This window comes from Rhea pennata, chromosome 5, assembly GCF_028389875.1.
Source record: "Rhea pennata isolate bPtePen1 chromosome 5, bPtePen1.pri, whole genome shotgun sequence".
In the NCBI taxonomy this organism is placed as follows: domain Eukaryota; kingdom Metazoa; phylum Chordata; class Aves; order Rheiformes; family Rheidae; genus Rhea; species Rhea pennata.
This window is the reverse complement of record NC_084667.1, coordinates 57,288,773-57,314,865: the sequence shown is the minus strand read 5'-3', so window position 1 is coordinate 57,314,865 and position 26,093 is coordinate 57,288,773. Positions and strand designations below refer to the sequence as shown.

At 38.5% G+C, this 26,093-nt stretch overlaps 1 protein-coding gene across 1 annotated transcript in view; it reads left to right on the top strand.

Annotated features, from left to right (window-relative positions):
- The window catches only part of BEGAIN (brain enriched guanylate kinase associated), a 146,011-nt gene extending 134,423 nt beyond the window's left edge, over window positions 1-11,588 (top strand). Inside the window, exons 7-9 of the mRNA XM_062576534.1 lie at window positions 2,672-2,779; window positions 6,282-6,365; window positions 9,493-11,588. Coding sequence (XP_062432518.1) covers window positions 2,672-2,779; window positions 6,282-6,365; window positions 9,493-10,866 — 1,566 coding nt within the window. The 3' untranslated portion in view covers window positions 10,867-11,588. The remainder of the gene's footprint in view (window positions 1-2,671; window positions 2,780-6,281; window positions 6,366-9,492) is intronic.
- The last annotated feature ends 14,505 nt before the right edge of the window (window positions 11,589-26,093 follow it).

The following is a 26,093-nucleotide window of genomic DNA, read 5'->3' as shown; positions in this document are numbered from 1 at the left end:
AGTGATCGAGAACTACCTCCGCCCTTTCTCCCAAGGGCACCAATTCCCCAAGGTTAAAAAGGGGAAAAAGCCTTTGCCACTTTGTTTCCACTGCTGTGACACAGTCTGGCTAACGCCCTGAACACGGTATACACACAGTATGTGGTCAATATGTCGGAGCACTTCGGTGTCCTGCTCACCCCGAGGCTGAGAAGGATGTCAACATACACCGGCAGAGAGGACTGGCCTTTCTTTCTCCTGCCCCCTCTGCCACAGCACTGCTGCAATGGCTGTGACTTTGGTGTCTATCTGCTGACCCGTTAAAGACAAATTTGAATCAAGGTGAATCTGACAGTTCAATAATTTGCTTTTTTAATCATATTTGGCCAGACACCAAGTCTAGACAATGTCACCCCAAAAGCTGTCAGTAACTGAAATAAAATGAAACCATAATTCAGTCAGATTTAGCATTACTCAATGTGATGGAAGGTACTGCTTCCTAAGCCTCAATTCGCTGCCCTTTTACAAATTCTACTCTATGCTGAAGCCTATAAATCCTAGATCAGACAAACTCTCCTGAACTACAAAATGTATTGAACCAAGTTCAATGTAGTTATACACGAGCAACACTTGTTGAAATCAAAAGGACTTGAGGCAAAGGGGATTCCAGCAAATCAGCTGCACTGGCATTGACTGTAACTTGTCATATAAGGTTTGATAAAATGCTCAATTCAACAGTTATGTGGAAGATTAGGTTTGTACACAGTGGACCTGTATCCTTCAAAAGCACAGTGACTTAGAAACCTGAAGGGACAGATTTTTCCCAAGTATTTAGGTGGTTGGAGATACCAATATAGCACTTGTCTACCTCATTACGCAGCTAAATACCTTTGAAAATGTAATCTTCAGTCATACTCTCAAAGGAGGCAGACTCTAGAAGTGCACAGATGTCCAGGAGGATTACAAAGTGCCTAGCTGCTTAGTGCCCATTAAAATCAATGAGAGTTAAGGGCCTCATATAAATCCATGTCAATCTACCTAATTAAAGAACATAGCTACTTAGGTTCTGCACCTTGTTAAAATTGGTGAGGTTGGAACTCCCTCAGTCCCAAGGTGCTTTTCAAAACTACTCCTCAGCTTTCCATAATAAAGCCTCCATGCAGTCAGCAGGAGCACCGGCAGCCTGAGTGATGAGGATGAAAACAGGAGAGGTGCTGAGCCCCAACCTGCCTCCAGCCACGGTTGGGCTTTCAGGAGGGCATCCTTGGAACAGCAGGGAGAAGCCAGTCCAAAGAAAAGCAGACATTAAAATAGGGCCAGACCAGACAGTGACAAAGACGCCTCAATCGTATCCACATTACGGAGCAAGCTGGGGGTTTGCTGCTTCTATTTTAGAACGCATTTTTCTTTAAACGGCAACGTAGGATAAGAGATGCCACTTCCAATGTTATCATCCTTCTTTAATATAGCCTAGTGCTTTGCAGCTGCATAATTAACCTTGATATTTGTTCGGACTTCGAGACATACAACTCCCATTGCTGTCAATTAACTGACAATGCCAAGCGTGTGTTGGTGCAATATTTCTCTGTGACCCTGGCAATATGGCATTTGGGAAGTTTCAGTAGCTAATATGATCAGCCTGCCGAAGAAAATCTTTCACAAATTACTCTAACAATTCCAGAGTGCAAAGGGGGATTGTGAACTTGTTGCTGGAATAAGGTTACAAAATAAAAATGATGTATGTTAGGGTTTACCCTACTTTCTATTCTCATTTGCAACACTGCTTTCTAAAAGATCCCTGTGGATAATTGGCAGAACTCCTTTCATTCTGCTCTTGTACCACACTGAGTGCAAAGACGCCGCCTTGATCTCAGCTAGTGCGTTTGGATGCTGCTACAACACACATGCTCTTTTTAATACTAACACAAGGCTGGAGGCAGGGTTATAAATGATTATTAAAAATATTTTTGGTAGATAAGGCCGACAATAAACACCACAGTATGAAAATGGGATGCAATATGAGAAGGGCCAGTGGCACTTCACTTCTCCTGCTGATTCCTTTGCATTTATTATAAAGAGTTACAGCCTACTGGTAAAACAAGATTAAATTAGTAGACAGAAAGAAGTTTTGGATCAGATTATTTTCCTATTAGCCCACAGTGGGTCACATTCTGCTAGTGCATGTTAAACCCACAATCAGGCAAATATTCATCTTGAGAAATGAACAATCTTGTTCAAGGCTTCTAAAGCAGCCAGCACAGTCAACAGCTAAAACAAATTGGCTCAGACACAGCTACCTTCCTTGTTAAATATTGCTTTTCCTCCCTGATGAGAAACAGAACAAATAGCATGACTGGAACATTCTTGTAGCAAAAGGAGGGGAAAAAGATCCCCTCCAGGTTAGAAACCTTATCTTGTAACAAATAAGGAATAGCTGCTGTTCAATACAATGCTTTTTCACATGCTAGCTAGAGCCTTTTGAGTAAGTTTCTAAATGCAAGCTCAATTTGACCTCCACATTTTCAAAGTGCATTGCCTTGCCTTCTAAGTGAACACAGCAAAAAATTAGAAAAAGGAAAATATTGATTTGTTTTGCTTTTCTCTGCATTTGAGAATGATATCAAGCTTTGGACATTTTTCTGAAATGTTCTGACAGTAGAAAAAGTACTGACTGACTTCTTTGTCTACACAGGGTCAACATTACGAAGAGGAAAAACGGGCTTTGAGCCACGAAATAATTGCACTCAATAATCACTTAATAGAGGCCAAGGTGACAATAGATAAGTTGTCAGAAGACAACGTAAGTATTTAATAACTCCTATGTAATTAGAATAATTCCTTATTGTTTACATAAAAGATAACCTGCCATGTTATACAATTACATTATGTTCGCCATTTCCCATCAATCTGGAATTTCAGCTCTCCTTAAGTCATGGGGTCAGGGTGAGACTTTTTAGTGATTTTTTTCCCCCCCTTATGTCTAACCTAAAATTAACAAGAGAAAATATTCTAGGAAATAGTGATAATCCCTCCACTGAATTTGCCGTAAGTAGAGCAGACTGCCAGAAGCCTACGCTCAGAGCTGCGCAGAGAGGATTCATGGTGAGGGTTATAAGCACATGGTGGAGCCCTCTGCTTCCCGCAGCTCATCTGGTCTTTCAGGCTTTGCTCCCTGGGAGGGGATGCCCAGCACAAGCGAGCTCTGCTAGGAGAAGACAGACCCAACCCGGTCACTCTGACTACTGAAGGGAGCGAGAGCTAGATTTTCCTCAGCTATGATTCACGTATAATTCTTTGCCTATCTCTGCATGGAATGAAACAGGGAATATTCTTTGCAGTTATCATCTTGCATCTCACTGCACCTGTGTGCGTCTCACACAGCTGAGTTCACTGTGTGCACCTCACGCAGCTGAAAATTGCCAGGCATTCTGCAACTAGCAAGCAAGCTCATTCCGTGGGACAAACTAAGGAAGATAGCTAAGAAATGGGGAGCGTTCGTTGCTATACCACTCCTTCAACACTTAGAAAAAAGTTAATCTACACAAGATAAGTTTCTATTGATACTTTTTCTTTAGCTTCTCACATTCAATCCTTCCATATTTCACATGAACTCTTAATTGTAGCAGGGAGCATCTGATCCCATTACTACACCTGTTGATGTGAATAGTAATGCATATGTGATTAACAGCTTTCCAAAGGCAGAGAGTTCACAGTCTGGCCCCTTATTTCTACAGGAATTGTGCTGAAAGAGTAGTTATTTCAAAACTCTAATATCTATAATTAAAAGAACTTGGTAAATGCAATGGGCTAAAGTTAGGCTTTTAGAAGCACAGGTATAAATCCAGAGTAATTCTGCTGTTATTTCAGATTTATTAAAAAAAAAAAAAAAAAAAAAAAAAAAGAAAAAAAAGAAAGAAAAGGGGAAAAAAAAACATTCTTGTGAATATTCTTGCACTTCCTCTACTACATGTCAGCTTTGAGTCTGCATGTGAAGAAATGTTTTCATTGATGATAGTTTTAAAAATACCATTTAGACTGAATTGGAATACAGAGTGCTCTTCTGCCAAGATATTGGAATTATTCTGAATTACTCTGAAAATTTTATTATGATCTAGAAGCTTCAAATAAGAGTAGCACTTCCTCATACTTAACGCTAATTCACAGACAAAATCCTACCTTTAATTATGTAGCTTCACAAATGAAAGTAAAGGTTAAATGTGGCCAATTTTTTAAATAAAAGACTATGAAACAAACCTTTAATATTATACATAATAACTAAAGATGATACTGAACCGAAGAATCCCACGTGGAGAGAACATGTTTTTGTTTCAAGTATTTCTTCCCTGGATGTTATTTCCCTTTATTCCACTGGCAGACACGAAATGATGCTTTTGATGCAAAAACATGTGCAAGACCATGGAAAATACTTTTAGACATAATTGCCAATTATTGTTTTAGTTGCCACACAGGAACCCAGTTTCCGTTCAGATTAATATTAAAGAACAAAAATTCACTCCAGTCACATGGCACGTCCCATCAGTGTTGAGAACGAAGCACATGTGGCACATTCAACCTGCATGTAGGTTTTTTTGTAGTAGTTTTTTTTTAAAGCTGCTAAAAATAAAGTGTGAAAAATGTTTTTTGCACTCTCCATGACAACCACTTCACAGAAACAGAACCTCACAGCTTTTAAAGGCAGGGTTAGTTTCTGGAATGATTTCATTCTTGCATGCCTAGTAATGCCAGGAGGGAGTTGCAATACTTGTCTGTGCTATACATCGTGCAGCAATACATTAAGCGCACAGGGTGCGTGTAATGTGCCAGAATCACATGTACATGCCACAGATTTTGATTTTAAATTGAATGCTTGGATTTCTACTGCTGGTATCTGTTTTCAGGAATAAAGATAGTGTGTACCAATATAAAATTCAAGAACTACATGAATGAAACCTATTCCTCCATCACATTTAAGACAGAAAGGTGCATATCTAAGGCTCACATACGCATGAAGAAAAGGACACCCAAGAGTATCTAAAGGCACTTGAATATGAAGATATAAATTACCTAAAGATGTTAAGAAATATACATTTGTTCCTCACATTCCTCAGAACAAACTAATCCCAGGAGTACCTTGTTGAGCCTATTACTACAGACCACCTTTAAAATGGTATTTCAAAGCAAATGAATTTTCACTTTTCCTTTTCACAGAAAATTCATCACTTTTTAAAGGAAAAAGTGGAACATTAAAAATCTTTGTGCAATGAAGCGATGACATTAGCACCAGGACAATTCTAATCACTTCACTATTACACATTTTTCCCCTCTATAAACATTGTATAATGTTCATAGGTGAACACAGGCTGCTGTCCATAGTACTTTTATGCTCTGTGCATCTCATCTATGCTAATCTATAAAATCAACTTCTGAAGCCAACTTTGTTTTTTTGATGGCACCTCGATCAGGAACAGCAACACAGCTCTTACATCCGGAAACCTAGACAGTGATTGGAAGATACAGTATCAAATTAAATTAAGATGAAGTATGGAGTTGAGGGCAAATTTCTGAGTTTTCCCATTAAATATGCTGCAGGAGCCATTCAGCACAAAAATAGTATAACCACCTTGTTTTAAAATCTCTTTTTCCCTGTGTGAAATTCTCATGATAATTTCTTATCCAGTAAAAATATCTTTTTCTGTGATATCAAATATCCGCAGTGAGATTTAATATGCATAGAGTTACTTTCTGCAAAATATGAGAGGAGCTAAGAATCATGAAAAAAAATTCGTAAGAGGCAAAGGACATTTTTTAAAAATACAAAATACATCTGCAATGAATTTCCTCCACAGTCTCATGAGATAATTTTAGCATTTTCTAAAGTAGTATCTCCATGCTGATCCAGGTGACATTCTATAAATATCGTTTGTTCTTAAATTTTCTTTTTGCTTAAAAGCTCATGTTTATTTTAATCTTCATAGTTCCATGCATGTTAACAGTATATAGTCCAGTTCTAGCAGCAAGTGTCTGTTTTATGAAAAGCAGATTAATGTTCTGAAGTAACAGTTGTCATAATTTTCTATCTGGTACTTTTTAATCCTCTCTTACAGAGCCAAGTGGCAAAAATCCCCAGACCTTGCAAAATACAGAAAATCTCACTGAATTTAAAAGCTCAAGTATGCTCTTAACTTCCCCAAAGCCAATTTTTAAAAGACTGCTCAGGAATGGGAGAAAGGCTGGAAGCCACAGGCTAGATGCAAACTTTAAGAAAACTGGATACTTTTATTTGGTTTTGTTTCATTTTTTAGGAGCTCTATAGGAAGGACTGCAATTTAGCTGCTCAGTTGCTCCAGTGCAGCAAGAATTACGACAGGGCACATAAGCTTTCTGAGGTAACGTAACCAAGCATGATAATTCTTTGGAGAAACAAATGTTTCAGGGAAAATGGACTATTCTTCACATACCCAGAACTTGTCTGCCCTTAAGGCATTGATGTAAGCAACAGCGGGAGGGTGGATGTACACTTGTTGGTCTTCTACATAGCTGAGGGAGCTGTTAACAAAATCACAGCTCGTGGTGGAACTTGGTGATACTCTTTTCCAAAATCTCTGCTATTCAATAGAGTTAACCTGCACTGATCAGGATGAAAAACAAAGTTTTCAGCAAATTCATAGTGCTGAGAACTCTAGACTGCAAAATCTTGGCGGGAGGGAAAGAGGGGAAACAACGACAACCTGCAGGCCTCAAAGATGCTGATCTAATCGGTTTTCTTCCTGAAGCTATTTTCCAGGCCAACTAATTTACAAACCTGAATTTTAAAATAGACTGACAGAAAAAAAAATAGATTTTTCTAAAGCAACTAGAGCATGGGATGATTGATTTCCAAGGTGTAAACTTTAATTAACAATCATGCCTTCCAAGGAAGCTAGGTTTGAGAAACAGACTCCTTAAAAGATAGGCAAATATTATCTTAGCGAACAAGACTGTCTTTTGGGAAGTAAGCCTCTGCACAAAGCAAGAGCACCTTCCAGATGTGAAGGCCATGGTGAAGGTCACTAATACTAAGCAAAAGCACTCGCTTTATCCATCTTGTCAGTTTAGTGCAATTACATGACAGGACATTGCAAAACAATGTGAAATGTATAAACTACTTCTAAGCCAGTAGACTGCTTAACAGCACTAAATAACTCTGGTAAATAAGGGTAAATCTGTCAAACAAGGAACTTATTTCCCCGAACTGAGATAGAACTTCCACATTAACCAGTATCTTGATCCCGTTTCCCACACACTCCCCCAGTAACTAACTTTCATTAGCGATTTACGTCCAGAAACCATCATAGCATTACTCATACCTGAAAGCACCATATCCATCAGCAAGAATTAGGATCTCGAACATACTTAGAGACCACTTACAGAAAAATATCACAGATTGAGATCTCCCCACTATTTCTCACAGACTGTCACACAATCAATCAAATAGGCAAAATCTTCACTCATAACTCCAAACACTTATTAATTTAGCAAGTCTGAATGTACTGTCACTGGCAATGAACTCCTTACACATACAAATAGTGCTTGACAATGGGCTGTATATTATCCATGACAGCAGCATCACTTTAGTAATTTTAGTATGCAGCATTATACAGAATGTTCTTTTTCTTAACACATTTCATAGTCTAAATAATACATATAAAATAGATCAAATAGCAGTGTAATGATATGCTAAAATAACAGCTACTCTACACAACAGTTTCAGGTTAAATGATTTGTATTTCTTTTCCACACCTCAATAGCAGTTCACAGCAGTTCTATTTTGCAGTCTGTTTATTCAATCTTTGTTGCATCTCTGCTTACTATGATTAATATTGCTGTCTGCCAGCAGATTGGCAATATTGTTCTCCTTATTTCCAGTGGAAGATATATGAGCTAAGGTCTGCTGGTTGCAAGAACACTCATCCTACTCCACACTAACAGGAATACCATTTCCCAACATGATATATTTTGAATGCATTGAGTTTTGGGGAGTAAATTCACTGCAAAAAAATCCCAGTAAAGCAAAAAAAAAGAGAGAGAGAGAGATTTCATATATTGTATGATGTGAGATCATACAATCAGCAAGCACCTCTAAGTTTCTCTTCCCGAAGGGAAGGCCTCAGTGGTTACAGGATTCCATTCCTTCCTTCCAGAGGAACAAGCTTAGGGAGGGAGTGTGACTGCGAGGACTGTAACGGCAACTATCCATTATTCGGTAAGGAGGACTACAGAAACTTAATTTCTAGTTACAAAAACATACCATGGTGAGTCAATCAGTTCAGCCAGTTATTCAAGGGCAAAATTCTTAGGTGGTGTAAATCAAAACAAATATCAGAGCTATTGCAGTTATAAACTAAGTTACAAACCTAGTCCAAACATGAGTTCTTTTAATTTCCAGCAAGAAAACCTGAGACATAGCTCTTATACAGTCCTCTGCTATATCTCTGTCTGATCATTGACAGAACTAAATTTGACTGGAAAGTATACTTGGTATTACCAGTAGGACTTTTGAACCACACCAAACGAATGCAATTTCTCAATCTCTTCTGGCACACATGACAAAACAGTGGATGGAATCACTGTTCACAGGATTTGAGCCGAACTTTTTCCAAAATTTGTGCGATTTCTTATGCCCAGTAGACTTATTGATTAATTCATAGGAATTAATTCTGTCATAGGAATTGTAATGTAGGCTCAGGTCTTAGCTCTCATTTCTGTCAATTTAGTAAGAAATTAGAAAAATGGTCAGCTAGAGGCTGCTGGGAGAAGAGAATATTTTGAGAGGCTTTTTGTTGATCTGACAAGCAATATTTGAGTGCTGGGGCAAGACAGCTGGTTTGATTTCCTTCTCCCCCAACACAGAGAACCTCCCCCCCCTCAGAGCAACGAGCACCACTGCTCCAAGTAGCTGTGAAACTGGCCTCTTCAAGTAGCATTTTTATCAAATGCAACACTGAAGCGCAGGAGCCAGTTTGGCAGTGTGTTGTAGGCAAGAGGAACTGGCAGAGAGGCAGAAGAGGAACAGAATATAATCTGACCCTTCTTCATCTCTCCTTATCCTAGCAGAGACCTCAGCAGCCCCATGTTCCAACTGCAAACCACACCTGTATACAGTTTGCAGTGTTTCTGCAGGCTCTATTTCCATACCTACCTTTTAAAGATCATTATTTACTACATTCTCTGTGTCATTTGTTTTGAATTATTTTGGAAGGATTCCTTTTGGTTTCATAGTATTTTCCACACAGGGGTGCAGATGAAGATTTCTAAATGTTAAGTAAAGTTATTTGATTACATTTATTTTCAGAAATGCACAGAAATTGCAGCCACTGCTAAAGGAATTAACGAACTAGTCAAAGAACTGTATACAGTGAACCGTGTAATGTCTTAAATTGCACTCATCCATCAATATTGCATAAGTCCAAGCAGGTACCAGTATTGACATGTACCCTTTTCTCCTATCCCCTTTGTCATCTCTTTATATTACAGTTGCCATCTGACTTTCAGGAAAGAGTCAGTATCCATTTGGAAAAACACGGGTGCAGCCTTTCTGTCCCCTTGTGCCACACTTCTTATGCTGATTCCATACCCACTTGTGTCATTGCCAAAGTACTGGAAAAGCCAGATCCAAACAGCCTGTCTTCACATTTGTCAAGCCCATCTGCAAGGGATCTCAGTTTTCAGGACTCTGCAGGAAAACTCGGGCAAAGGCCTCAGTACAAGTCAGACATCTACTGTAGCGATACCGCCCTTTACTGTCCTGAGGAGAGGAGGAGGGAGAGAAGACAGAGTGTGGACACGCAAGTAAAAGACGTGGGGTTCCTCAGGTCCCAAAATTCCACTGACAGCACTGTAGAAGAAGACGGTTTCCATTCCAGCTTCTCTCACGAAGCCTTCCCAGAGTACATTACCTCTTTGCCAACATCCAGCTCCTATTCCAGCTTCAGTGTTACATCTGAGGAAAAGGAGAATGCCCAAGCAAACACGCTGACAGCATCTCAGCAAGCAATCTACATGAGCAACCGAGATGAACTGTTTGAAAGAAAGTCACCTGCAGGTTATGAGCACCAGGGCAGTCCCAGGTTTGCCAAGTCCAAACCTGTGCAGCATATGGAGCTTGCTGATGACAATGAGAACTCACCCACCTTTACCAGGACTCTGCCTCCTTATGCAAACGAACCTTTTCATTTCTCAGCCATAACACCACAGCAGGCTTTAGCAAACCAGAAAATGAGGAACGAGTGCAGGAGTGCCCATCTCTCAGAAGACGACTTACCTGGGCGATGGAGGCAATTGAGTGTGGAGGACATTGGTGCATACTCTTACAGGAACACTGGCAGGCTATCACCCTGTAGTTTTTCAGAGCAATACTACAGCAGCCCTATTAAAAAAGGAGACAGTCGAACAAGCCCCATCTACGCTAGTTATAAAGCGGATAGCTGCTCGGAAGGAGATGACATCTGCCAAAGCAGACTTGTGGATTCTTGCTTCCTGAGAACAGACAGTGGCTTGAATATTGACATCAGCACTAGTTGTAAACAGGACAAGTTGCCCACTTACAAAACAAAAGAATCAAGAGACCAAAAAAATGAAAGGATCACCGTCCAGTTATGCAGCAGTAAAAACATCGAAAGTAGCCCAGTATTGAGAAAAGAATATGTGGACGTGAGCCCCAACAGCTCAGCCGAGTCCCTCAATCAGAGTTCAGTGGAGGCAGCAGAAATTCACCAGTCTTCCATGGAGCAAGGAAGCCATTCGGGTATACACAGCAAACAGCAGCAGTTTCAACGGACTGGGAGTACTGGTTTGACTCGGAAGGACAGCCTTACAAAAGCACAATTATACGGAACCCTTCTAAACTAGGCATCTTCCAAAACTGCAATAAGAAAACAAACAAAAGGAGACACACAGCATTTGATACTTCTAGTGAACAATAAGGTTCTAAGAAACAAGATTATTATAAAATATATATTCATAATGGTACTATATGTTTAAAGGAAAATCTCTTCAAAAAAATGTTACACAGCACTTTTCACTTGACATCCTTTCCACATGGGATACTGTCCCCTCCCCTCTTTTATAAACCTGAAATATTTTTATAAACAAAATGATATTTATTAGACTATCCTCAGCTATTTGAGCAGAGTTCTTTTCCCTTCAAGCAGGTTTCTTATTTATTTTTGTGCATGAGGCCATCTGTGCCTAAACTCTTGGAGGAAAAGGGTAGAATCATGACAACAGTGACAAAAAATAAATCCACCTGATAAAATACCATAAAATGTCATGTGAAAACACAACAGAAGAATGGTGAATTTGAAGAAGTCTATTTTTTAATGAGAATGGAATTGTATCTTATTTCATACAAATGTATTTATGAGTGACTAATGTATGCACAAGGTGATACTAATATTTTGTTCTTTTAATCCACTGTGTTTCTGCTTTCCTATTTTCCCTTGTATACTACCTCAAAAGTAATTGAGGGTTTCTTTGTCACATATTTTCTGTAGGCTTGCATTTATATTGTCTAAAATGCATGCAGTGTCATAATTAATACTGTATTTTGCATTACTTAATAAAAGACACCAGTGGAGATGTTTTGATTTTTTCTTTCATTAAAACATGCCCTGGGCAATACATATGAATGGAACTGTTCTGCACTAGCATCAGTCCAGCAAATGCTTGTAGTAACTGGAAAAGAGATGCCCGAGCAAGACAAAGCACTTCAGTGTATTTGCAACCCAGCTCCAATCTCTGTCTTATTTCAGAAGAGAAACGAGTGGATATACGAAGATCCTCTTAGTGCACATCTCTCTGCTAGCACTTTCTCTGAGGTTGAGGGACAGCGCAAGTAACCCACAGCTTCATGCTCCTTATTTAGCCATGTAGCCTGTTCTTACACAGGCAGCAGCACAGCAAGCAGGCTCAGAAAAAGTTCGTGAGTAAAGCTCCTGTTTTAAATTGCTTTCTAAAGCAGTCCGTCTTTGTGAACCAGGGAGCACTGGGTTTCAGTTTGTGGCCTCTGGGAGTATAAGGCCCTGCCTTGCATGGACAGATGAAAGGCAAATAAGAAAAATAAATCAGTTATCAATAGGCTTAAATTCATTAGGCAGCACTCTGCAGACTGAAGGAAAAAAAATATATTTGAAAACCTGTTAATCTCGTCCTATGTTGCATACGTACTTAACACATCCCTGACTTTCCTAGATAAAAACTCTTAGGACTATTACCAAACTACATATAGAGAAAAAAAGAGGCAATTGCAGAAGGTATTTCTAACATACAAGTCTTTTTTTCTTTCTCTCTCTCTCTCTCTCTCTCTTTTTTTTTTTTTTTTTTTTTTTTTTTTTTTTAAGATACAAGGAGAACTTGGATTCCTGTAGCCAATGGGAGTTTCATCACTGGCTTGAAAAAGTCATAGTTGTTTCATCTGTAGTTTCTGAATCCTCCTTAGAATTTTCTACTTCTTACCATTTCACCGCTGAGAAGTGCACCTCTTGCAAAGCAGGAGAGACAGAGAGAGAGACAGAGAGAGAGAGACAGAGAGAGAGAAGCAAATCCTGTGGATTTCCCTCTTGGATTATTGCTCAGTTAGGGGCAGAATACAGCAATAAATCTTTAATAACCCTTTAAAGTTGTATCCATTGATGACACATCCTGTATTTGACATACTGACTCTTACAGGCTCATGAATGGAAAAAAAAAAACTTTAGTTAGTGCAATATGTGGTTATAATCAGTGAGAACATCGTGGAAATCTAAAATAGTTCCTTCTGAAACAGCTAAAAGGATGACCTAATATTCATTACATCCTCAAAAAATATTTATTTTCTGATGACTTTCTGAAAACAATCGTCTGGTAAGCTACTACAAGCCAGCACGTCAGAAGTGCTCAACTCCCACACAAGCATCTTAAACCACGAGGCCAGAGATTCAACGCGGTTGGCAGCAACAGTTCCCACTGCTCTTTGTATTCTTCACGGATGATACAAAAATCTGATTAATGTGTGTAAGTACTTGCTGGGCTGTTTTGAAACAGTTCTTCAGAGCTCTATGGAAGTACTGTGGAGAACCATGGTAGTTAATAATACCACACAAGCAAGGCACAACATAACGCTAAGGTGAGGCTTACTTCAGTGCAAAAGATGTTACCCACTTCTTGTTTCTATGCTGTCACGCTTCCTTGCAGTCAGTAGCAGGTTATGCCACAGATAATTCCATTGAAGTTCATAAAAATAAAAAATAAAAAAATAATAATAAAAAAACCACAGAATAAAGGTCCCCAGGGCCAACTGTTTCTATGGCAGAATCCAACCTGCAATAAACAAACTTGGAGATCCAGAAAAGCCATTACCTCCCCTTGAAAGATCTAGGATAAAAAGCAGATAGGGAGGATGAAAAAAAAAAAAAAAAAAAAACCCACTGTTGACTCATGGAGGTACATAAAATTTAGACAATCTCTAAGATAAAACATTCTTTTTTTTTCCAAAAATACTAGGATTTGGCATTCAAGAGGTAAAAATTACCTTTTATCTTACCTAAGAAAATATGTAAGCTACAGAAGAATAAATCCTGATATTTACTGAAACAGAGAACAGTATCAGATTAGATTTTTTATAATATCATTCATTATTTGACACTAAACTGATATTTTGATAATTATACAAAATAAAATTTCTGCAAGGTATTAGATATCTGATTATTTAATATCCTGTTCTATTAAATTCTTTCATTACACTGCAAAGTCTATTTCTATGCTTTGCCTAGCTCATTTTCCCCACACTAGATGCACTGATATATAGACTGAAAATGGCCTTTTCAACCAATCGGTACTGTTTTTTCATGGTAAATAGGCTATAATGTTGTAACTTATTTTTCTGTAGCAAGTTCTGTTACAAAATAATATGTAACCCTGTAACAAATTTCTGCTGAATTGATCAAAAAAGCTAGAAAAATTACTCAATTTTAATGTGTTGTATATTTTAAATTTCTCTTTAATCTGAATAGCTGATGGTAATTTTGCCTATTTTCAGTGAACATTAGAAAAAAGTTTTAATAGTTCACCCAAAATTTCACTCAGGTTCACCAATTTAACCATTGCTGATTTTATTTTTTCCAAATCAAAAAGAACTTTGAAAGGTTATAACGAAGGATTTCCTCATTTTTTGGCAGGTTTTTTGTGATTTCTTGAGACAACCATACAGAGACCTGGGGTATAAGACAAGAGAAATGCTCAATTTTTTCGCAGTAGATACTGGTTTTCTTTGCATTGTTGTTCTTACATTTTTGCATATGTTCAATTTTTACACTGAGACTAAATCAATCAGAAAACTCAGTGACAGAGTAGATTTTTGGAATATGCAGTTGGAGATGCTTAAAACCAACTATGCAGTTTTCTTCACTTGGTGTCTCTGGACTAAACTCTCAACTTATTGTGGTGCACTGTGACTTAGGGCTCTGTTGTACCACTAGACAAGGTATTTGGTCCAAGTACAGATTTAATAGCAACTGAAGTTTTAAAAGTCTGGACATGGCTAAAGTTATATAAAATGATAGAAGCTGGAAGAACAAATGGATATTCTCCACCCTATGAGCAAATAGGTGGGAGGCCTGACTGTTACAGCGTTTTTCAGAGTATTTATCTTCTCAAGGACATTAATCATGGAGGGCCATATCTAGAACAATGACCTAAGAACATCTTATTTCCATCTTCCATTTAATGCAAATAAAAATGATGACAAGTCCATCAAACTATGTCCAGAAATACAGAACAATAGTTCTTCGGCCAAAGAACTTACCATTCCTGTGCCTGAGAATTTGGGTTGAAATAGCTTGTCCCAATGACAGAAAAGCCTAATTTTCTCCCAAACATTATAAAATTGCTGATATATCTCCATACAGTTAGGAAACCTCACTGTATTTATTCCAAAGGACATCTGAAGTATTCAAATTCTTATGCAACGCTTGTAGCGACATAGAGCAGAATTTTTTGTTTTGATTAACTATTTCATTTACCAAAAGAAAGAACAGAAAGGATTATGAAAATAAGTGGCAATTCTTCAATAGTGCAAGGAAGCAGAAGATGAGAAATCTCATTTTAATGAATGAAAACCACAACCAAAATATAAATGGCACAGAACGTGGATCAGGGAAAAACAAAAGGAATAGATCACCCTGAGGCACACCAAATTTATATTAAAACAGAATACAAAAAGATACCTATGAAATAGGGTATAACTCGCTAAGAAAAACAATGCTGCCTAAGCATTATGAACTCATGAAGAACGAATGTTTTTTTTTTCAGATACAAAAATAGTCTCTCATCCCAAGGTAAGGCTAAAAATCAAAATCTCAGTAATTTCGAATAACAAATATCACTTTCTTTGAAATGCTTCAGAAGTCCAGAAATAGCTTAAGTTTCTAAATTAAAGTCATGACAAAAATAGGTAGTTTTCAGTCAACAGTTCTGTTTCTATCTTCTTCTTCCAAACCAGAAAATTTATCCAACTAATCCTTTCCCCTTCCAGCACTTCTAATGAAAAAGAATTTCCACTCCAAAATCTATCACAAAACAAGATTATACAGCTACTTAGATTAATTTCCCCTTGTTTAATTTTAACATACTAACTGACATCCTTGGACTTGCCTATACAATTATTCTCCCCCTTTCACATTTACAACCTTGCAATGCTTTCGGACTATTATGATCTTTCTCCTTAAATATCACTTGGAAGAATTACGCAGATTTGACCCTCTCAGTCATTCTTTGGCAGAGACTCCCTTCAGGCCTCTAATTGTTTCTAATTCTTTTTAGTGAATGTCCTACCCCCTTTCTACCACTGAACACCAGAATATTTTAGTATGAATGCTGACTTGTCCAAACCCAGCGTACCGAAAGGCAGTGCAATGAAAGGAGGGGACTGTGCAGATCAGAGTGGCTGTGTGTGAAGGTTCCCAAACACTGAAACCCTGAATAACAATAGGTGTAGATATTCAGAGATATCCATAAGCAAAGCCCCTCAGTCAATGAACAAGTATATTCACACAGCCAAATCTGAAGTCTTGCATTTTGATGCAAACAATTTATAGGATGGAAGCTGGTCTCCTCAAAATCGGTGCATTTGAAAAGAAAGCAACTATACACTAGCCACAGCATTGCATAGGGGTAAGCTCCAGAAGCGTGACTTGGAAACAGTGAGCAGGAACAGAGGGATGAGTACAGGCCATAAGAAACACCCACGGTATTGAACTCTACTTGCAGTACAAGTGTAGACAGGAAGGTGGTGCCAAACCAAGCCCCAGCCACTTGCTACTGCCAGGAAAAATAATAATAATAATAAATAAATAAATAAATAAAATTCTAAAGGACTCAGGAATCTATCAGAGAATAACATAACAGAAGTCAATGGTTGAAGGCCAATGCCTGATTTCCCGTGTACAATTTTCAGCCATTGGAACAAAATACTTAGAGAAGTGATTTGAAAATTCTCCATCTTTTAACATCTCTATCAGTATAGAACGACAGAGTAGATAATATTCAAAGGTCAGACTAGATCATTTAATGATTCTGTCTGATTTTAGACACTATGCCCCTTAGTTGATATCCTACAACCAGCAATTAAACAATTCAATCCACTTTTATCACTTACTTTTTCAAATACTTCGCTTTTGTGTTTGTGGTAATTTTGTCACCACTTTACAGCAAGATACTGGCTGATCGCAAAGAGCTTTGGGTTCCCTCACAATGGATTTGAGCCCTGCACGTTTATTCTTCCTCCTTCCTGCAGTTTGTGTTCTTCTTTTCCACTTCCTGGCAATCTCGATGATTGATTTTCAGCTATGCTGCTGTCAAGTCCTGTGCTAGTTCAGTCAGTCCTTCTGCACAGAGTTTCAGCTGCAGGTTTGCCAGACTCCAATATCACCTCTCAAAATTATTAGATCTGAGGTGCCTCAGTATTTCTGCTTGCAATTTTCTAAGCCTGTATTTCCCATACACCACTCATTTCCAGCCTTTAAGATCTACGTCACCTTTTAGGAGAGGGCTGAGGCAGTTTTGAAAAGTACCTTGGGTCCAACATCAATCCTCAGTGTAAGTGACAGTTTCTAATGACCATGAGCCAGACATGCTGACCTGTGCATGTTCTGCCTTGGTATTTTCCTGTCTACACGGTCTCATATGGACAACAGTATCAGAAGGTTTTCATCCTTTTTTAATTTTTTTCCTCTATGTCTTTGTCAATGGTTCATTGTTAAAAAAAAAAAAAAGAGTTTAGCAATTCATTCTCTAACAGCCTGTCACTCTTTCCAACCTCTTTTTTTCCCTCTGATATTTCCCCATGACTGCATTAGTAAAGCTGTATTCGTAATAGCTATCTGTCTTTGTTTAGCTGAAGCTTGAAAGAATAACTTGAACCCTGGTGCAAAGGAAGGCATTGCTGCTAGTGGATAGGATACTCTTCCAAGTGAGGTTCAGTCTTGCCCTTTTCAGTTGCTGGTTTTAGATCTTTTCTTCTTGGTAGGGGTGGGTGGGGGGCGCTTCTTCTCCCCCTGTAAAAACTTCTATTGCAATTCTCCACTTTCTGTGCAGGATCTTTAACCTTCTGATCCCAGGGATCTCTCTCTCACAAAGCTGCATTTTGTGATGACTGCATCTCAATCTATCTTAATTCCCTCAGAAGTGTTTCCTAAACGAAGTAATAAATGTTTGTGTAGAAACTTGACCTCAGAATGATTTGAGTGTGTACTTAAATACTGTGCTGAGTAAAGTCCTAAATGATGCAATAGGAAAAGATGTACCATTATCTACAGATCCACTGTGATAGGAGAATTTGCTTAAGCGTGAACCATATATTTTAATCCCCTACCAGCAGTTATGTGTATGTATTCTATCTCAATTTTCATTCCAAACCATAGTGCTGATGTTAACCTTTAACTGCAAAAGCTATTATCTCTGTTATAAATTTCTTGCCCATAATCTCTTAATTGCCTCAAAATAATTATTTCCCCCAAAGTAAAGCAATTTTAACAAATAGATCTGCAATTTAAGTTTTAAAGTGAAAATGGATTTATTAAATTATTCTCTTGGATAAAGTCTTACTTCATAAAGCAACTTGTCTTATAAAAGACAAATTCTTACAAAGCAAAATCCCCATAAGCTTCTGATCCAAACAAAATGCTTTTGATTGGTAGGATAGGGAAGATAAGAATTCCACCCTTCCTAGGAATCACAAGGGAAAGAGGATTCTAATGACACCAGCTTGATATATCTAGCAGAGCTTCTCTTGCTGTCTTTCATTTTTCCCAGGTTTAGAAGCTGATAAAAGCAAAAATCACAAAGTTATAGTCCATGCAAATGCTGGGTACTCGGACTGCCTAGTCAATTAATCATTAGCTGCTTTGTTAGATTTTATTTTGTCCCTGTGAAATCACCACCATTCACTTCGGAGAAGTAAGAGACGTGAATTAACATGCCTTTATTGCCATAAAATCAAAGCAGCCATCTCCATCCAGGCACAAGACAAAGCAAGAACAACTCACAACTATTTTCTGTGTTCACAGCCACATTCTTAAGTAATTCAACCCCTTTGGTTTGATGAAGCAAGATGGTCAGGGGTTAATGAATGTCATCCAGCAGAAAGCAGCTCTAAAATATCTTATCTACTTTACACATTAATGTCCCCAAGCACTTGCTAAACTTTACATTGGGTTAATTCTTGCAGGCTATCCAAGTTTTTCATTTAAATCTATTTCCAACTTATGTTAATGCTTATCATGATATTACAATAATTATAATACCTATTAAACATGACCTCACACCTGCTCATTAGGCAGCACCTAATCACTCTAACTTAACAAGCTATCAGATTTTTGTCTTTCTTCCATTTAATATGAAAAGATAATCAACTTTCTAGGCTAAAAGTAGCAGCTTATATCAACAAAACTAAATTCTTCATATATGCTAAACTCAGTATCTAATAGGCTTCAGGCCCACGTTTCTACACCAGCAGTTCCACAAAACTTTAATACCAAGTGTTTATTACGTACTTTATGAGTTGCCTTCTCAATCATCATACCACTTAGGATCCTCTCTGGAAGACTCACTGGTGTGATATCAGCATATACTGCTCATGCAAAGCCTTGCTAATCTGCATTGACGGAATCTGGAGTCTTACTACAGACACAAGAAAAATCAGTTATGCTATGCAGAGGTATAGGCAAGCCTGGAGTAGGAAGATAAAGGACTGAACACTGAGAAAATGAAGATGGAATATAATTTGTAGGCTGCACAGAGGATAGACACTTGGTGACAACAGAGGTGGTCTTAGGGGAAGTCTTTTGGTACTGCGTAAACCACCTTGCCACAGGTACGTATATTTTAATGCCTAACACAACAGTCTCTAGGCCAAACATGTTAGGACCATATTTGCCTGTAACAACCCTAGCTGAATCTTTGACGTTGAATCAGATTATGATAATTCTTAAAGACAAGACTGAATGCTTGAGGTGTCCTGATTGTGACTTAGCTGGCATTGCAGTGCTCAGCACCTGGACAAGAACACATGAATAAAACTCATTAAGGAAACATAGCACTAACTTGAATACCAACACCAGTATAGGCAATCTTCATCAAGATAAAACTCATCCTTCCTTCACTGGCTTCCATTACTTTATTCAGGTAGGGAGCTGCCTTCCACTGCGGGAAGGTTTCGTTTGGATCAGATCCTTCCCTTTAAAAGCACTATTTAAGATACAGGATGAAAAATAATTTTGTCCACTAGGTTTCTGCAGCACCCATGCTGCAAAAACATGCACTCAGCTTTGGGCCAGATGGGGACTCCTTGAGGTTGCCTAGGATCTACAACCTAAACCTTTTGAAGTGACAAGGTCCCTCCCACCCCAGCTCCTCCTCTGATGAGGCAAGAATCCTCCCGAGGGACAGTTATTACAGCCATATTAGGGTGACTGTCTTTCTCTGCAAGGACCAAAACGGCAATTGATACAAGAGATTATCACTGAAGAGTATCCCTGATGGGAATTAAATACCTTCTCAGCAGCACTCTCAATGCAGATATATATACATTAATATTCTAACTGAGACTCTTCAGAAAAACTCTAATTTTTAACTCTAATGAATTCATATATAAATTTATCCACTCATCTGATTTTTTTTTCCTTTGTGATTTACGCATCGGAGCAGACACACAAGTTACAGAGCTGTGGCAATATTTAATATACCTAGCTGAGCAATGACAGCTCTATGATTTAGAAGAAGAGAAGCAGCAGCAAGTCCCAGATTAATTAACTTTGTAATGTCAGTGCCAGTCAGTATCCGTTTCCATTCCAGTTCTTCACATGTGGCATCATAAAAGAAATCACAAGGAATAAAAAATGTTTTTATCACATAGTGGTTATGGATTTCAGTGGGCTCCCAGTTAAGCCCTCAGTTAGCCTTACTCCTACTGCAGAAAGCCTCTGAGTCTGGGCTAAAGTGTGCAGTAAGGCATGAGGAGGAAGCCCTACACCTAGCCCTACCCAGAGCACATAACCTCTCACCTGGAGGAAGTTATTGCACCACTGACCAAACAACACAGGGGACAACATTAGCAGCACTTCTACCTGTGAATTTAACAAATTCTATTCTGGTGGGATTATTTTTTGCAGAGAGATAAATTCAGGGAATATAATTCCCCTGACTGTAATTTGACAATTTATTTCAATGATCCTTCAGTGACTCACAGTCCTTATCCTCCACACGATGGGCAAATGCTCTTATTTCCGAAGCTCAGGGTTACACTAAGATGAGATGCCTAATCCCAGCAAGAAAGTGAGTATATGGGCCTAAATTTCTTATGTTTAGGATATAACTCAAGAAATATAAATAAAGAATGAGCACTTGATTTCTCAAGTCAAGTCCTAGCACAAGAACTGAAACACACTTTTCTGATCCCTACTCACCTATACTTTCAGAGATGCAACAGTCTGAAGGTGAGGAAGATGACAACTGAAAGTGGAAGAACACAAAAATGAATTCACACATCAAAATCTTTAAAATGACAAACCATTTCTAAGATATTAGTGCTCATGCATGATACAACAGATGATAAACTGATTTTCCATATTTTGCCCAGAGAAATATATAACCAAACTGAAAACTTGCGGCTTGCTGTTTTGAACCAGCATGAATTTTTCTGACAAGTTGCAGGGTAGATAACAGAACACAGGCAGAGTTAAGATGATGGTTGTGTCAGCACAACACAGCTGTGATAAAACATTCCAGTCACAACATTTACTGTGTTCCCCTGATCTCTAGAACACATCATGGAAAAGTCCCAGGAAAAAGCTTTTAGCAACCCAAATCCTTTTCATTAGTTTTCATTTTGGCTTTTCCCTCCCCCTTTAAAGTGAAAAAAAATCATGTTATGCAACCTGCAGTAATATGCTTTTTGCTAGAGCTGTCAAGTTCTGGCTATGATGACCTGACATCTGCTTTCACCAATTTCTGTGGTGAAAACAAATTCATAGACTAAATCACTTTAACAGAAGAGCATGTGTTACTCAGGAAGACATGGTTTAATTGAAAAAATGTCTATAAACAGCTCATTACTTAGATCTCAGAGCCCAGAAAGCCAAGGTGTGGAAATACAACAAATGCAGTTAAATCACACCTTGCAGAGGCCCTGAATAAGTGTTTTATTTAAAATAGGTTTAGACTGCCTTTTACTTTTCTTTCATTCTTAATTGATGGGGAAGATGAAATGCACTTTTTGGCACTCTAGATGGCACAAATTTACCTTGATTTCTTTTTTGAGCTCCTTTTGGCTCCACTTGTCTCTCCCTTCTAAGGGTATTCTATTTTGAAGTTTAAATTCCTGTTTTGTTTAGAGAGAGAGTGTTGTTCCCACCCAAGCAGCCTAACTTGCAACTCATGAAAATACATGAAAAATTCCCAAGCCCTGTCACAAAGTTAATTTGCCCAAAATTTGCACTTTATTTTTATGAAAAGTTAGGATTTTTTTTTTTTTTTTTTTTTTTACAGTGTAAGCTTATGAAGGATGGTTTGTCTCTTATTACTTGATTATACAGTACTTGACATAATAGTCTCTTGATTGTAATTGCACAGGCTATGCATATTGCATTACCTGTCTAGCTTTACCAAATATGTTTTTTTTTTTATCCTCACCTTTTTTTCCGTTTGGATATGAAATCTGCAATTTCCTATTCATAGGCCAGTCCCTGGGCTAACAGTACCTCAGTACAGAACTGTGCATACCTCACAGACTGGACTAAGTACAGACTGCCCCCTTTAAGGTGCTTGCTCAAGAGTGAATATGGTGGACTGTAGCATTCCTAGGCCAAGTATACTGCTTAAGTCTGAAAGCAGCACTTAATTAGCCATAAGGCATGCTTATCTCACTTACAGTCTCATCTCAATTAGCTTAAGTTTGTTAGGCATCCATGTGGCTGCCTACATTTCATTCTAGTTCCCCTAAGACACTCTCCTCACCTCAACAGAACTTGCTCCAACACCACATGATCCTGACATGCAGTCCTTCCAGCCTCTAGGTTTAGCAAAAGATGAAAACCGGAGTTCCTCAGAGCCAGGAGATTTGGCAGTGACTTTTGATAGCCCTTAAGTATTTGCAGAAAGCACACTACTGGTGAGCCATTTCTTTCTCTTCCTAGTCATCTCTCCTTACAAAGCCCTCTTAAACTGAAACAAGACATTAGTGCAGCAAGCATCTCAACAGACAGTATCCAGACCTAGGTCCACCTCAGATCTCTATAGGCACTGCCATTGCAGGTATCCCATTTCTTAACACACTTCAGCTTATATTTATACTTGTTTGTAAGTAGTATCCAGGAGTAGGTATGCAAAAGGAGATAAATTTTAAAAAGCCACTACAAAAGCCCTTATCACAGACTACCTTGGCACATCTGTACCTTCTTCAGTACCAAACACAGTAACTAAACATCAATACTTTTTGATTGCTCTGACGTTTTTAATGTTTTTCTTCTGCTGAGTAAATTCTGCTTCATACAACTTCTGTTAAAAGAAATAGCTCTTCTTGCAAAAGAGGAAGCCTTCAAAAAAGCAGCACTGCACAGAGAGGTTCATTGGACTGCTACAGCTATTAAAGAGGCAACAAGAAAGCATCTATCATCTGAGACAGACTTTCTAGAGATGCACAATTTGTTGCACACTCACTTTCTTCAGCAGGTGACTAACATGCAGGAGTCATAAGGAAGCTTCATAAATGTAATATAATACTACTGACTGAGAGCAACAAGTAATGTTTCTCTTTTCAGTAGCTCTTTCAGAGGCTGCTGACAGTTGGCCAGATTTTCATCCCATTTACATCAGTACAAATCTGAGGTAATTCCTTTAAGGCCAGCTCAGCTGCTATGGATTCATATTGGTACTGTGGCATGTAGCCCATTAGTTGCATTCCACACAGCAACATTTGCTCGTTACATCTGCTATATGGGTACCATAGGCTGTCCAGGCAGATTTTTGACACGCATAATGCAAGCAATGGCACAGCTGTGAGTATTGCAGGCTTTATTCTATGGAAAAAAAGGGGGGGCCTGGGGAGGGGCAAAAGAGAAGAAAAAGGCATGTTTACATGTCTTGTGATATATAAACCTGGTCTAGTCAGACAACCAAAGTGAGACACAACTAAAGAGAACATGAGAAAAAGCAGTAGAATCCGAGACATCCCAGACCCTCAAAATCTAGGCTGCTGTTAGGTTTACAATTATTACTGCTGAGCCTGCTGCTTGCAGCCCAGGCAGTAATAAGTATGGAAATCAGAGGAGACAATCAGTTCTGAGGTCTCCTACACCCTCACTGGGACACCCTGAGGGTGTCTCTGTGTCCCTCTAAGTTTTAGTTCCACATCTGTGAAATGAACACAGCAGCAGACTCTCAGAAATATTGAAGATGAGAAACCTTATAGCATAATTCCACCAATCTCTACAAAACCATTCCTAATTAATGGTGGCATTAGAGGCAGGTTTTTCCCTATTTGTGCTGGCTGAATTTTTCTTTGCTTCAGCCCTATGACTGTCAGGCAGGCATTACCCACTGCAATCAGATGTTCTCATTTCATCATTCATCAGTATTTTTTCCTGCTTTCTGGGCACTAATGAAAGTTTTTATGCCACAGTTTATTTACAGTACATTCAATTCACGCCTCTAGCCATCCTAAGGACAACCCACACACCAAATTCTATAAAGGCACTAGGACTCATTTTAAACCTACTAATGATACACAGACTATACTATCTGGCTGTGAACCACCACATTTAATTGCCTTGCACATTTGAATCACATTGGAATTACTCAGGAATTTGGACAAATTAGAATACAAACTATAGATAAACTAGCCATCTTGATCCTTGTCAGCATAACCCCACCAGCAGCTTACAGCAATCTACTCTCAATTCTATTTAATGAATGAATTTCCATTTGACTGCTGTACTATATTGTTTGCTTATAAAAATAGCAGAAATTTTTGCAGGTGTGTGTTTACCTTTGCCTGTATACCCACATCCTGACTAGGTGCAAGGTATTTTTCATCATAAAGCTTGAAAAATTATATGTATTATTCCCATACTGAAATTATGACAATTTCCTTATCATTAAATGTTCCAATTAATAATTCAGATGAGTCTTGGCCTTACAGCAAGAACATTTGCTCTCAAACCTGAGAAACAAATTGGCCATGTTATAAAAGTTAGACAGGTATTTCTTACCCAAAACACAGAAAAGAGTAACAGGAGGACAAGCCACTACCACACAAATAAAAACATACTTTAAAGACAGCATGTGATCAGTACACAAAACTGCACAATAACATTAGCATGAGGAACAATGTCAGGCAGTGTGATCCCTTGAAAGGTAAAGAACTCACCTAAAACTCATCATTCATCTAAAGCATTCTCCTTGCTGAATGTGTTTTCCCTTGTGACTATTTTCATTTGCAGAGTGCTGCTTGAACAGCCCACAGCTGCACCAGGCTGAGATTTGATGTGTTCAGTTTCCTGGAATTTGGACTCTAATGATCTTTTCTGTTCATAAAAAAGTTGCAAGACAACCTATTAGCTCTACTTCCTTTATTTATTTATTGCACTAAAGTTTTCAAAACACTTCCTGAAAACGCTACTAAATACTAGACTGTTTCTGTTTCGCAACAGTTCTGCAAAAGACAGCTTTACTACAGGCTTGGATGGGCTAAAGATCAATCTCTCAGGAGGAGTTGTACCTCACCATGTGCATACACTTTGGTTCCCTGCAGACTGCATAACCAGGGTGGATTGCCCCTCAAGTGGTATTTGCACATAAGCATGTGCTGGATGTTTAGCTCAGAGCCTGCATACCCTTTGAAACCATGAGCTACCAAATCCTCCAAAATTCTGTATCAGTAATTTCAAAAGTGCAGCCTGAGAAGTCCTACATAAATCTGGCAAAAAGACTTTTAATTATGAACATCTTCAACTAGCCAGTAGAAGTCATGACCCTGTAGCAGTCACAAGGTCACTTCAACCATATGATTTGGGTAAATGCTAAGCACTCAAAGCTGTCAGCCCTTTAAAAGCCAAGAATCCCCACCACTACATATTTCAGACTCCTCTGGTTCCCTCTACCTTTCCTAGGGCTCTACATGACAGTGAGAAGCCATGCGAGATCTGCATGTCTGTTCCAAAGACAACACATTGCTCACACTGAGCTGGGTCTGTTTTCAAGAGGAAACCATCCTGACAGGCCTCACGCCATAGAGCTCAGGGGACCTGGAAAGAAATCCAGCAGTTGAGGCTGTCTTAGGAAGATATGGAGAAGTGACACATGCATATTATATTTTTTTCACACTAATGTTTGCTCATAAAGAACCACTTCGCAGGAGCAAAATTTCAGAAACTCTCGTCTGTAACAAATATGATGAAAAGAACACAAGTTTAACTTTACAGTGTATGATAAGAAGAAACCAGAAGAGTCCTAGGTGCAACCAAAAGGTCAAAGAGGTGCTAAAGAAAAACAAGCTTTATCATCTTGCTTGGTTGCACATTTTAACACTCGAAATAATTTTTAAACAA